Source organism: Helianthus annuus, chromosome 14 (genome assembly GCF_002127325.2).
Source record: "Helianthus annuus cultivar XRQ/B chromosome 14, HanXRQr2.0-SUNRISE, whole genome shotgun sequence".
NCBI classification, from domain to species: Eukaryota; Viridiplantae; Streptophyta; class Magnoliopsida; order Asterales; family Asteraceae; genus Helianthus; species Helianthus annuus.
In genome coordinates this window covers 132,108,822-132,123,160 of record NC_035446.2, presented here as the reverse complement: position 1 = coordinate 132,123,160, position 14,339 = coordinate 132,108,822, and the positions used below count along the sequence as shown (strand labels likewise).

Sequence of the window (14,339 nt, the reverse complement as noted above, 5' to 3'; positions counted from 1 at the left end):
AATCCTTAAAAGTATGTTACAACCACTGTGTTGGTTCAAACATCTGATTGTTAAAAGTTATCCACTGCTGAAAGACAACCTCTGTTTCTTCATTCTTCATGTTGACCATTGACTGACTAAACATCAGTGTTTCAATCACTATTGGCTATCCACTGATAGTCAAAAAACAGCCACTGCTCATATTTTTATTGTTGACATCCACTGATATTGATCATCAGTGGTTTCCCTAAAGAACAGCCACTGCTCACATTTTTATTATTGATGTGGTTAATTAGTGAAAGAATGAAATTATCAAAAGAATACTAGAATTACGATGAAATTACCATTTTACCTAATCGTTACATTCCAATGAGATAAGAGTTCCTCCAACATTGTTTTCATGATAAAAATTAAAGTTAAAATAACAAATAAATAAAATACTGTTGATGGCAATTTGTTTCAAATCAAATCAGTAATTAATGCTAATTTCTTGAGCTTTGGACATTGAAAATTTGCAAAATGTGAATTTTAAATCGACGGTTATTATCTCTTAATTAAAGTTAAAATAAAAATTAGAAAAGTCATCATGACAATTGCTTTCTAATCAAATCAGTAATTACTGATAATATCAGTAATTTTGAAATTCAAAATATGCAAAATGGTAATTTAAAATTGACGTTCTCTCTCTTTTTTTTTTCCTACTTTCCATATCATTTCTAATATTTAATTAATTTAATAAAGCATGATATAAGGATATACACTACTTACCTTTCAAATTACATTTGCCGTTGCATTCAATTAAAATTTTGAATGGAGAATCGGTAAGCTTGAATTCCAACCTTGATATTTTTGTTAAGAACATCCATGCTTATTATATTTTCATATTACGTTTAGCAATAGATATATTTTGCTTATTCTTTTTTTATCTACAGTCTTTAAATGGAGGTTGCAAAGGTTAGCATGCTTAATGATCTTAATACATTCTCAAACAACTATTCGATTAGAGTGAAGATTGTTAGCATGTCCAAGAAGATGATGAATGAAAACAAAAATGAAATATATCGTCTTGATATGATCTTCATGGATGAGATGGTACCGTATATATTTGTCTTATAATTATTTTGGACATATGAATATCCAAATGTTATATAACACGTTTTTTATTTAATCGGGTGTTTCATATTCTTAGGGAACTATGATACAAGCCAGATGTCTGCATAAGATGCTAGGAAAATTCAAAGACTTCCTTCAGTTGGATGAATGTCTTCTTATCACCAAACCATCTCTTGCTGCTAATAAGTCCTCTGCTAAGTATACCAAGAGAAATGACAAAATATCACTGTATTTCTATACTTCTGTTGAGAAATGCCTTGACTGGTCTGGACCGAAATACCGTTTTAATTTCGTTAACCTCAAGGATGTTGTTCAAAATAAAATTGAAGTTAATACAGTTATTGGTATGTAAATCACTATATAATATATATGTGATGTTTTGTCTTATTGTTTTTTTTTCATGTTATCGCTTCTTAATGTTGTTTTCTTTTAACAATATATTTTTGTTTATAGATTGGATTGGTTATGTGGAAGTTTGTTTCAATCTAGAGGATACATCAAAGAAGGATGGGAGTAAGGGCAAGAGACTTAATCTTAGAGTTGAAGACCTTGAGTGAGTTCTTTTTATTAAGTTGTTGCATTTTGACGTTTAAAGCATTACAAGGTTGCTTGATGTTATTATGTTTTATGTTAATATTTTAGAGGGCAAAAGTGTACGGTTACTTTGTGGGATGCTTTTGCTATTGATGTTTGCTTACATGAATGATAAGAAACGAGAGAAATATGTTGTTATCCTTTGTCATTTTGGTATGGTCAACCTTTACAAAGGTACACTTTAAACTTAATTAGTTTATTTTTTCTTATATAAGTAATTTATATTTATATATATATTTATATTTATTTATATGTTTTAAATTTGAAACTGTTTATATTGATCTACATTTGGTTTTATTTTTAAATTCAGGCAAGCGTGGAGTTGCAAACGGCTTTGATCTTAGCAAACTTTTTATCGACACTGACATTGAAGAGATATCCTCTTTTAGGAAGAGGTATAGTTAGTTATATGCATACAAACATTAAACATATTATTTTGTACGTACATTTACTTTTTACGTTTTAATTTGATCACATGAATCTGTTTAGGTATGTATACAAAATTTCTGCTTCATCTTCATCAAATGAGCATGTGGGTTCATACGTTATCTCAAGTGTTGAAGAAGAGTTTCTTAATAACCCTGATTTCAGGCTTATTGGTTTCCTTGGAACCATATCAACGGTGTGTATTTTCTTATAAGTACTTTACATGCTGAGTTTATTTATAGTCTTTTCTAAGTATTATTATTTTTGTTTGATATTGATAGACAAAGAAGGTTTTGGTTCTTGGCACAATCACAGCTATATGCACTGATAAACTTTGGTATTACAATGGTTGTAACCACTGTAAGTCGAGTGTGGAGGAAAGATTTGTAACGAAAGAAAATGTGGATGGTTCATTTGATGTTGATCATGCAAAATCTTTGGTGTGTACAAATGATAAATGTGCAGGAGTCGACATCTATTCTATTCCGAGGTTTGAGATTACAGTTTTATTTCCTTATACTAAATACTAATATGAACCACACTTCTGTTATTAGTAATACTAATGTTTTCATTTGTTTTTAACTTTGATAGCTTCAAGATACCTATTAGGGTGCAAGACTCTTCCGGTACTGTGTCTTTGACACTGTTTGATTTCGAAGCTTACAAGATTTTTAAGAAAACTGCCAAAGAGTTATTTGCTATCCAAGATCAGGTAACAAATACATGCATTCAGTTATTTGGCCATGTAGTAAATATATTTTAAAATCAATTTTTATAAAATTGTAGGTTCTCAATTATGGAATCATTGTGCTCATTGTAATTTATATTAATTTTTACAAAATCATAGGTTGTTAATTCTGGAGAGATACCGAACCCATATCCTGAGATTTTTGACACGTTGATTGGAAAGAGGTATGCGTTCATCATAAATGTTAAAGACTATAACATTGAGCATCAGGTTGAAAACTATGGTATTTCAATGGCCACTAACGATGATGAGATCCTTGCCGCGTTCTGTGCCAAATTCAATCTTAACCAGGTTTAAATCTTCATTATGTCATTCTTTTCATTTCATAGTCATATCGTTTTGAAATAGATTTATACCATTGTGTGTATTTTATGTTACTGTGTATTATGTAATTAAAGCATGAGCAGTCCGAATCGTTGGAAGTTCCAGATTCCTGCAGTTTATCTACTCCTGTTGACCTTATGAAGGTAATATAAGGATTTGGTTATTTGTACTAAATTTTTTGAAACGTTAATATTTATTGTCTTTTTATATCAGGATGAGATGTCATTTAGCAGTGACAATGTTACACTTGCATCCAAAGCACTCGTAGGGAACAAGAATCCCTCTTCTGATGGAACAAAACGTAATATTCGTGAAGTGTGCGATGTAGATGATGCATTAGGTTGCTCCTCGACAAAGCGCCGCATGAGTGATAAACTGTCTCAGGATGAAGATGCTGGTGTTTCGACGCTTTCGATTCCCAAGATTGAGAAATAGTTTTCCCTGTATTTTCAAATACATTTACGTGTTGATTTCATATGTTGTTGCCACGTTGAACTTATGGTTTTCGCTTTGTTGGTTTTGGGTGTTTGGTGTTGTTATGTTTTAAACTGATTGTGTGGTTTTGAATTCCTGAAAACTTATCTGCTTATTATACTGTTATGTTCTAATATTATAATGAGTATGACCTTTCTTTGCTTATTATAATGTGTATGTTAAATAAATATTGAGATGTTCAATATTCAATATTTATGTTTAAAACTTATGTGTATGAATAGGATCAACAATTTATAATATATATTGTATAAACCCAAATTACAACTCTTTTATCTACAACCATTTATAATCTTTAAGCAATTTTAATCTTATTATCTTATCTCATAATTTATATAGGATTATCAGTGGATGTGGTTGTTCTTTATTGGTTTTTACCATTATCCCTGCTCACTAAGGTTTAATAAGTATCTGTCATATATTACACTTTATAAAAAATATTTAATTTGTGACTGTTTCTCCCATTAATTGATTTAAGTAATCTCATTCAATACCTTATTTATATACTTCAAATTTTGTCTAAGTCATTCAAAGTAGGGTGTTTAGAAAAACCGTATCAAAGTAAGAAGCGTAAATGCAAACCCATTTTATTCGGTTTTTTGTTCGGTTTATGGATCCACGTTTTATTTTATTTGTTTTGTTTCGTTTATTTGGATAACTGAATTAAAAAACCGATTAACTTAATTATTTATTAAATAAAGATAATAATATTTTATTTTAAAAATCATATACAAATAAACCATAAACCTAACCGATGAACACCCGATTTACATTCAACAAAGATTACAAAATTTGTTGTTAAGTTTTTTATCAATGTAATAGATTGCTTGAAATAATTAATTCAATAATTTGAAACAATTCCATTTTGCTTTTCATGAAATGATTTTTAATTACAAAATGATAAAATGGAATATTATAATTTATTGAGGATATGTTAATCCCTAGGTATGACATATTGTAATTCAAAATTTAAAAATGACTGTTTGGTTCTATTTTTTAATGTTCCTTATCTTTTACTCTTTCTTCTTTTGAATCCTTCTCCTTCTCTCATTGTATGCAATGTCAAAGAATTCACATTCATCTTCTACAGCTGCTAATTCATCTCAACAAAATTTACACAGTAAGTGAAATTTATAACTTCTTAACTCATCATTTTCCAAATCAAAATCAGCTTTCAGATTGAAATCATAATTCTACTTGGTTTTTTTCTAGGTCCCCTTATGAGAACTCCTCTTTCAGATATCTCAAATAGATCTCCTCTTTCAGATATCACAAATGGTAATAACTCTTGAATTTGATTATAAGTATACTTTTTTCCGTTTTATGTTTCCAAGTGGACTGATTCTTGTGTTTTGTACATATTATACTTTCTCTGTTGTTTAGTTACTTCACCGAATGAAAGGCGTAAGCTTCGAAAATTAATACTTGATAATAAGAAATCAAAGAATTCATCGTCATCATCAACGAATGTTCGTAACATCTTTTCTGACAATGCAAATTTGCTGGAATATTCTGATACTACGGATCAACATATGTACTCCATTGCATGTCGAGCAGTTAGAAATACTACTGGTTCTTTAATTTCAACTACACCAGGTTTGTATTTTGTTTCTTTATTATTTCTTTTGATAAATACATTACAAAACAACATACTGGTACTAACATGTATGTTTTAATATTGAATGTTTATATAACGGCATAAACATAGGTACACCTCTAGATAGCAACCGTCGATATTCCATTACTTCTAGCATCATTAGCAGTAACAATCAGTCGATATTGGGTAGTACCTCTACCCTTACACGGCTGTCTTCTGGTAAATGTAACCTCGAGCGCAAGAAACGTGATAATACTCCTGTACCTATGCTGACTTTGGATTCAGATGAAGACGATGTGTTTTTGTGCACTAATGAAGATCTTTATAAAGGGATATCTAAAGGTTTTAATCTATTACTGTTTTAACACTTTTGTTGGGTTCCACCTGTAATATAACTATCAATCATTTTTTAACAGATTATTTGGACCATGGTGATCAAGTGCTTACATGTCAGGTTTGTAGTGCAAAGTTATGGACATCAGAAGGTGGAAAAGGTCGTTTAACTATAAATAAGCTATGTTATAGTATGTGTTGTGGGTATGGTAAAGTTCAGCTACCGCCTTTAAAGTATGCACATTCGTCTTATCAAAATTTGTTTTCTTCCTCAAATGCAAAAAGCAAGTTCTTCCTGAAGAACATAAGACGATACAACTCTATGTTCTCTTTTACATCTGGGTGGAAAGGTTGATTCTAATATTAACAAGGGCAATGCTCCATTTATATATCGTATCAGTGGCCAAAACTATCATTGCATGGGGAGTCTGAAACCTCCAGATAGAAATGAAGGTAAGTTTTGTCAGCTATACATACATGATACCGAAAATGAAATAACAAACAGACATGCATTATTCAGGTACGAGTGATTTCTAAGTTCCATTTTTATTTTATTAAAGAACAACTAGAAATTGAAGCATTTGTAGTTCACTATCAGTTGTTAAGTACCATCACTTAATCCTTAATCACTGATTCTCTATCCACTGATTACTACAACAGCAGTTGTTAACCATTAGTAGTTCACTATCAGTTGTTAAGTACCATGAGTGTTTTAATCACTAGCAGTGCTTACATGGTTTTCATCAGTTGTTTGACTTAACAGTAGTTTGCTTTATTCATTCTAAATTCATCAGTGGTTGTAGGTAAATTGAAATGTTACTTTTTCTCAACATACTTTAAAAGTTTTGGGTTGGTATCAGCAGTTGTTAACAACTGCTCTTCCTTAAAAATTAATTATTAATCATTGATTCTCTATCCACTGCTTATTACAATAGAAGTTGTTAACCATATGTAGTTCACTATCAGTTGTTAAGTACTATCAGTGTTTTAATCACTAGCAGTGCTTACAAGGTTTCCATCAGCTGTTTGACTGAGTACTAAACAGTAGTTCGGTTTATTCAATCTAAACTCATTAGTGGTTGTAGGTAAACTGAAATCTTACTTTTTGTCAACATATTCTATAAGTTTTTATAAAAGAGATACTTTTATAGTTATGTTATGTTAATGTTTTGTTGTTTTTTTTTCTTTTAACAGTAAAGGAACCAAACCTTCATCGCCTATTGATAAAGAACTTGATGTTGAAATGATAGAGTATTTGAGGGCTTTATTAGATTCACAAAATATGTTGGTTAAGACATATAGGATGGTCAGAGACCATCTTCACAAATCTCCAGAGGCCAACCTTAGTCTTCGACTTATTTATAGAAGAGAAAAAGACGGCAGGACATATAACTTACCCACCACATCTGAAGTTGCTGCTTTGGTTGTCGGAGACATAGATAGAGCTATAGACCATCATGATATTGTTGTCGAGACTCAGTCGGGAATGCTGCAGCGTATTAGCGAATTACACCCATCGTATATTGCTCTGTAATATCCGTTACTTTTCCCATATGGTGATGATGGTGATAGAGTTGATATTCCTCATAGAGATTTTATGTCCACACAAAAGAAAATAAAACTAAAGTGCACAATGAGAGAATTTTTTTCGTATAGGATCCAAGATAGAACTTATGGATTTTCCTTAATTTTAAATGGGCGAAGGTTGTTACAACAGTTTTTGGTTGATGCGTACACAATGATTGAGAGCGAAAGACTAAAAAACATCTGTAGGCAACAAGCGAACCTTCGCTCTGAAACATTTGAGAATCTTCAAAAGTTTAAATCTAAAGGTAAGGAAGTTTTAAAAGATACTGAAAAGCATGTTATACTTCCTTCTTCATTTACTGGTGGTGTAAGATTCATGCAACAAAATTACGTCGATGCAATGGCCTTATGTAAGTGGTATGGGTACCCTGATTTCTTCATAACTATAACGTGTAATCCTAAGTGGCCTGAAGTAAAAAGATTTCTAAAAGATTAAACCATCAAAGCCGAAGACAGGCCTGACATATTGTGTCGATTGTTTAAAATGAAGCTTGATTCCTTACTCAAAGATTTGAAGGATTCTAAGTATTTCGGTAAGATTAACGCTGGTATGTTATTTCGTTTTCACATCTTATCCTCTGATATATATTTTGTAATCAAGGTTATCAACTACTAAATCTATTTATTTTTCCTTTTTATTTAGTTGTTTATACAGTAGAATTTCAAAAGCGTGGTCTTCCTCATGCACATATATGCTTATTCATGAAGGTCGATCACAAACTTCCAACCATAGATCACATAGATCCATTTATTTCTGCTGAGATTCCCGATAAAAAAGAAGATCCTGAAGTTTATTCTCTTGTGACTGATTATATGATTCATGGCCCGTGTGGGAATGCTAATTTGAATTGTCCTTGCATGGTGATAAAAAAATGTTCAAAAAACTTTCCGAAGAAATTCACACCACATACAACTATTGATTCAAGTGGTTTTCCTGTATACAGAAGAAGGGATTCAGGTCATACAGTTATAAAATATGGTGTTAGATTAGACAACAGAAATGTTGTTCCTTATAACAAAAGGATTTTGAAAAGATATCAAGCACACATTAATGTTGAATGGTGTAATCAAGCCGGTTCAGTGAAATATTTGTTCAAGTACATTAACAAAGGTCCTGATATGGCTACTGCGGTAGTTTCTGGTGATACAAATTCAAGAATCAAGGAAAATCCAAAAGACGAGATCAAGGAGTATTACGATTGTAGATATATTTCAGCTTGTGAGGCATCCTGGAGAATATTCTCTAATGAGGTTCATTATAGATATCCTGCTGTTATGAGGCTTCGCTTTCATTTGCCGAGCCAACAGAATGTTGTGTATGGTGCGGATGACGATATTGATAATGTTTTAAGCAAGCCTTCTGTTTCTTCTTCAATATTTGTACAATGGATGAAGTTGAACGAGACAAATGAAGATGCTAGAAAGCTGACTTATGTTGAGTTTCCTTCCAAATTTGTTTGAATACTTAAAAATAGATGTTGGTAGGTTTGTAAGTCGTACCAGTGTGTTGGTTGGATTCATTCTGTATCTCCTTGTTAGTGCAGAATGTCTATCGCCTTCGTCAATCGGAACCGTAGCTGAAATAGAAGTAAAATAGGCTTTATATTGTAATTTGTTAGCAATAGGCAAGGTGGCATTATTGTAAATAAGGGGAAATCCCTTATAATCTTGTGCCTATAAATAGGAGCCTTAGGGTTTAGATTTAGAACTTTTGCCACATTAGAGCTTGGAGAGCTAGGTGCTTAGAGAGAGAAACTAGAGAGAGAAAGTGGCAAAACGTGATTCACGGAGCTTGTATTCGTCACATCATAAATAGAATCACCGATTAGTGTACGTTATTGTGTGTTCGGTCACGCACGTTCACGGATTCCGCACGTCGAACGTTCGTTACGCAATCGTAAGGTGTCAAAACCGATCCTACAAGTGGTATCAGAGCAGGAGCTCGATTGCACTGATCTTTCACACGATTTCGCACAGGATTACATCAGATTCAGATCCGAATTTCATCTCTTCTTCATCTTTTTCATATTTCTCACGTTTTTTTACTGTTTTTCGTCGAATCGAACAGGTTTTCACGGTCCGTTTCAGCTGATTTTTGGATATATTGTGCGTATACATCTGATCTACAACCCTACCAAGTTTCAGATCGAAACTCCTAGCCGTTTAGGAGAAATCAAAGTTTTTTCGTTCGGATTCGCGTCATAGTTGCAGGTCCGCTCCAAAGTATATGGTTGGTTCGCTTATACGAACAAGTGTATGGTCCACTCAAACGAACCAGGTTGGTTCGCTCATTGATCACTGTTGTGGTTCGTTCATAGGGTAAAGGTTCGCTTATTCGGTTAAATTTCAGGTTCGCTCATAAAATAAGACAGGTTCGCTTATTGGGTTGTTTGTCTGGTTCGCTTATTAGTTAGTGAACTGGTCCGCTTTTAGAACATTCAGATCCGCTCATTATACATCAGTGGTCCGCTCATATTGATTCGATTGTGGTTCGCTTTTGTGTCATCGTTGTCAGCAGGTTAATTGCAGGCCCATGTGCACCAATTGTCGGCCACTGAATTCAACGAATGAATGTGATGTATTTCATTTAACGAAGTGAACTGGTCAACGATTGAATGTTGTTGAATTTCAATGCATGTGAATATAAAGAAGTGATATCGGCCACCTTGAATCATAGCCAATCAATGTTGCCGCCCAATTAATTGATGTTCAGAAAATGCATGTTAAAGCCCAATCAAAGTAACCGACCCATTAACATTCTTTGACCCAATCATCTTCCTGTTGCCGCCCATTACTTACAAGTGATCAAGTTGTCTGCTTGTGGATTAATTGTTTTTGGATTGCATAAAGTAGTCACTGCCCAAGACCCACTAATCGTGGCCCACACAATCAGCTTTCATTCGATCAAGTTTTCTTCGATACGAGTCCTAGATCAATTTTGCTTTCATACTTTTACGCATACAGTTTGTTTGAACTGATAAGTGTTTGTTTGTTTTGTGTGATTCAGGTAATTCGAGATATTCAAGGTTTGAAGACTAAAGCAATGACTGCTGAAGTAACACTTACTCGTGAAGAAAGACATGCACGTCTGAGATTGGATGATGTATATGATGCTTACAATGAAGCAACATGAGCAGGCAGGTGGAGCAAAGAAAAAGAATGCTATGTTGATCCTCAAGGAAATCCAACGGTTGATCCAAAGACAGTTGACCTTGATGCATTAGTTGCGGCTATACCTACTGTGAGTGTTTGGTGCAAAGGCCTTAGGGAGATTCCAAGGTACAAAGAGCAGGTTGAAGAAGGTATTCGGAAGGTGATATTTGCTAGTCTGGAAAAGAAGAGAACAGAAGAAAAGGTGAATAAAATGGTTGAAGACTTGAAAAAGAAAGCCTTAGAGGAAGTCAAAGTTGAAGCAGATAAAACTGAAAAGAGTTTGGAAGTTAAATCTGAAAAAGATGGAAAAATTTCAGATGATGATTCAGAAAGAGCTCCAGTTTTTGATCATTCATACTTATCTGGTGAAGAGTGTGATGATGATAGAAAAAAAAGTCGATGATGAACAGATTCTGGAATTACGCTTGAACTGTGAAAAGCTAAAATCTGAGAATGATAAACTGTTAAATGATTTGAACAATTTATCATCAGAAAACAAAATTTTGAAAGAAAAAGACTTTGAAAGCAAAAGAAAATCTTCAGAAAGTGAAGATTTCTGGATAAAACTAGAGAACAAGAATTTGAAAGAAAATGAAACAAAATTTCAAGAACAATTAAAAGTTTTGAAAATGAAAAATTTGTGCTTGAAAATGTTAAAATTGAAAATGAAAAATCAATCAAGTCTCATCTTGAAAGAATATCTCAGCTTGAAAATGAAGCTTAGAATTCATGAAACAAGATTGATGAACTTGAAAAGAAATTGAAGGGTTTTGTGACTTCATCAGATAGGTTGAATTTTCCTTGTCCAAAACCAATCAATTCTGTTCCAATAAGTGACAATGTCACAAATTTTGACAAAGTCAAAATTGAAGATTGTGATGAAATATCTGATGATGAAAAAGAAAAGAAAAGAAAAGAAAAATATTTTTAGATTTACAAGAAAAATTTCAAAATACAGTTTTGCAATCTACTGAAATAGGTGAATGCTCAAAGCAAAAACCTGTTAAGAAGAATGCAGAACAGAAACAAAAAGATAAAAATTTGAAAAATCCTAAAAATGAAAATAGAAGCTCATCAGATAAGTCATCCAATCATTATAAAAAATTACAAAAATTTAAAAATGAAAATTCACAAAATGTTGGTAATAAGTGGTGCAGGTTTGACTACAGTGCTCAAATGCCAAATCAAGGATACAAGAAGAGAAATGACTACCACAAGGCAACTCAATGCTATGATTTAAGTGTGTGGTATGAAAATGGTGTACGATATGAAAGAGAGAAGAGGTATGATAACAGAGTGTGTTATTCTTGTGGCTATCAAGGACACATTGCTGTTAACTGCCAAAGCCGGAGATATGAGACGAGAAGATGCTATAATTGTCAAATCAAAGGTCATATTGCAAGAGATTGCCCAAGGAGATCGATGGGAAGATCGAGGGTTGAATCTCAGAGAATAGTAAAGAAACTAGTCAACGTCAAGCCCAAAGAACAGAAGGTTCAAGAACCTAAAGTTCAGGAAACAAAAGTAAAACTTTCTCAGGGGCAAAAAGACAGACTGCGAAAGAAGAGGAAGAAAGCACGAGAGTATTTGGAAAGAATTTTGTCCTCGGGTTCACCAGTTGGTTCAAATAAAAGTTCTGATGAAACGATTCACTCGATTGCAAAGTCAAGCAAGACGGTTTCATCAGATACGAATTTGAGGACAAAAGAGAAAAAGGAGAAAAAGAAAAGTGTCGGCGATGAATCTGATAGATCAAAGTCAGACAAGCCACACTCAGGCAATGAATCTGATTCCACAAAATCAGAAGAGCCACAACTTGAGGTAAAAAAGGAAGAAACAATTTCTTTAATGAATGATAAGGATTTTCCACCATTACAAGCCGCGAACCGAAAATCAAAAGGTGTTGATACTGGAAAAATGTTTAATAGCAATGTTAAACATATTTTTAGTAAGATGGCTGATGGTAAGGAAAAAGGAGTAACATAATTTTATGAAGAAAAGAGAAAAGCTCAAAATACGCCTAAGACTGGTCAGGCTTGGGTGTCAAAATTGGTTGGTTGAATTTCTGACTTGCCGGAGCTTCCAGGTTGGTAAGCGAGAAGCAGGTATCGGCATTTTTCTTGAGAAATTCACAGGATGGTAACTGTGATATTTCGATCTACTAGTGGGTAATCAAGGACATTAATTTGTACTTGATTTTCTACAAGTGTTTGTGAAAATTGATCTTATATTGTTAAAATTACAAGATGATGTAAACCCCTAACCTTCAAATGGTTGGAAAGCAAACTACTTTTCCGGAAAAACTATTTTGATTAAAACAAACTTAAGTGTTTTGAAATCATAATGGGGAAATAGTTTGTTGTAAGGGGGAGTGTTGATTGAATAAGCCGAAACCCTCACGACTGAACAAACATGATTACTTTCACCAGATTGAAAAACGGTTTTCAGACTGTAAAAATCAATGTGTTGTAAATCATGGGGGTAATTACTGATTTTAGTATGATTCAGTGCATGATTAGCAGAACATGGATGGCGAGACAAAGCTATCTACATCGGTTATCAAATTTTTAATGATTTTGCATTTTAGGGGGAGAAAAATTGTCAGAAAATACAAAAACATTAGAAAATTTGAAAAAGCCAAAAACATGTCAGAAAATACAAAAACATTAGAAAATTTGAAAAAGCCAAAAACATGATAAAATTCAAAAATTTGAGTTTTGCGTAAAAAGAGGAAATGATAGTACATCAGTAGACAGTTACAGTGTGCTAAAGAATTGTAAAGAATTAATAAGTGTTAAACAGTCTCACTGATGATATACCGATAGGTTTTTATACACTTAGTAAACTTTTTCAGGATATAAATCTAAATTCAAATACTTTGCTTATTTCGTGGGGAACACTACTTGGATATATAGGTAACCCCTGAAATCTCGTTTGAAAGGTCTCATATTCTGAGATACTAGGTCTTTATACTCAGTGATATCTGGGGTATTATTCCGGGACTTCTACTGTATGGAAGTACTGACCTAGTCCTTGGATAATACTTTCACCAAATGCTTGAAACATAGCATAAACCCTCAGCATGCTGATGAAACAAAAAAATTGATAGTCGCTGCTGTTGTAATCAAAAGATCCTCTAAAGGGGACATACTGAAAAGTCGAAGCTGATATCTCTCTGCGCATACGGAAGTATCGACCTGAGATCCCTCGGCCCTCGCATACCTAATTTATGTACAGATATCATTGTAGTATAATCACCTGTAAGACTGAATATTGAGATTCTGGATACGGGAGTATATTCAAGAGGTGGGACACATGAATGAGTTTAAGTTCTTAAAACTTCTAATTCGTATCCTGAATCAGTTGAAATTTGTATGAAAATTTAAGTGGATCAGTATATCGACAATCTAAGTGAATTGTTTAATTCTTAATGTGTAACTAAGCTCAACGGTACTTGTGACTTGTCAAAAATTGATATGATCCTCTGACGCATACTCAAACAAAAATATTGTCTGTAAATATGTTTGTACATATTTCTTTACTGCTTTATATTTTCAGAAAATACAAAAAGATTTTGATTTCTGCTTTATTTTCGATAAATCGATGTCTGAGTTGCTGAGTTTCAAAATCTGAGTAAGCTGATTGTGTTTTTGAAAATAAAACAAGTTCATTAATTTGAAACTTGAAATTTCTAGAAAACTTCAAAAACAGTTTGTGATATCTCCAAGGTCATTAGTTTGGACTTGGATGATTAACTGTGAGGGAGTTGGATTCTTTAACATTGCCAAATCTGTAAAGTTTGTTGATAGGGGGAGTGGATTAGAGAATTTAATTGAATGTTCAAAACATTGTTACTTATAAATGTTTGAGTGTTGCAGATGTTATACCAGACTACGATCCCGAAAGCCGAGTCTAAGGGGGAGTCTGAAGACGAGCTCAACGCAAACGGAAGCGTGCAAAGAGCCAGGTATCGTTCCTGGAAGAGCTTGTATC

General features: G+C 33.1%; 1 protein-coding gene across 1 annotated transcript; it reads left to right on the top strand.

Annotated features, from left to right (window-relative positions):
• The first annotated feature begins 918 nt into the window (after positions 1-918).
• Positions 919-3,619, top strand: LOC110923790. The gene is made up of 11 exons (XM_035983088.1): positions 919-1,071; positions 1,169-1,436; positions 1,546-1,605; positions 1,735-1,860; positions 1,997-2,081; positions 2,176-2,308; positions 2,394-2,602; positions 2,704-2,824; positions 2,960-3,151; positions 3,259-3,327; positions 3,398-3,619. The coding sequence occupies exons 1-11, from the start codon at positions 919-921 to the stop codon at positions 3,617-3,619; spliced, it is 1,638 nt and encodes a 545-aa protein (XP_035838981.1).
• Positions 3,620-14,339: the final 10,720 nt, after the last annotated feature.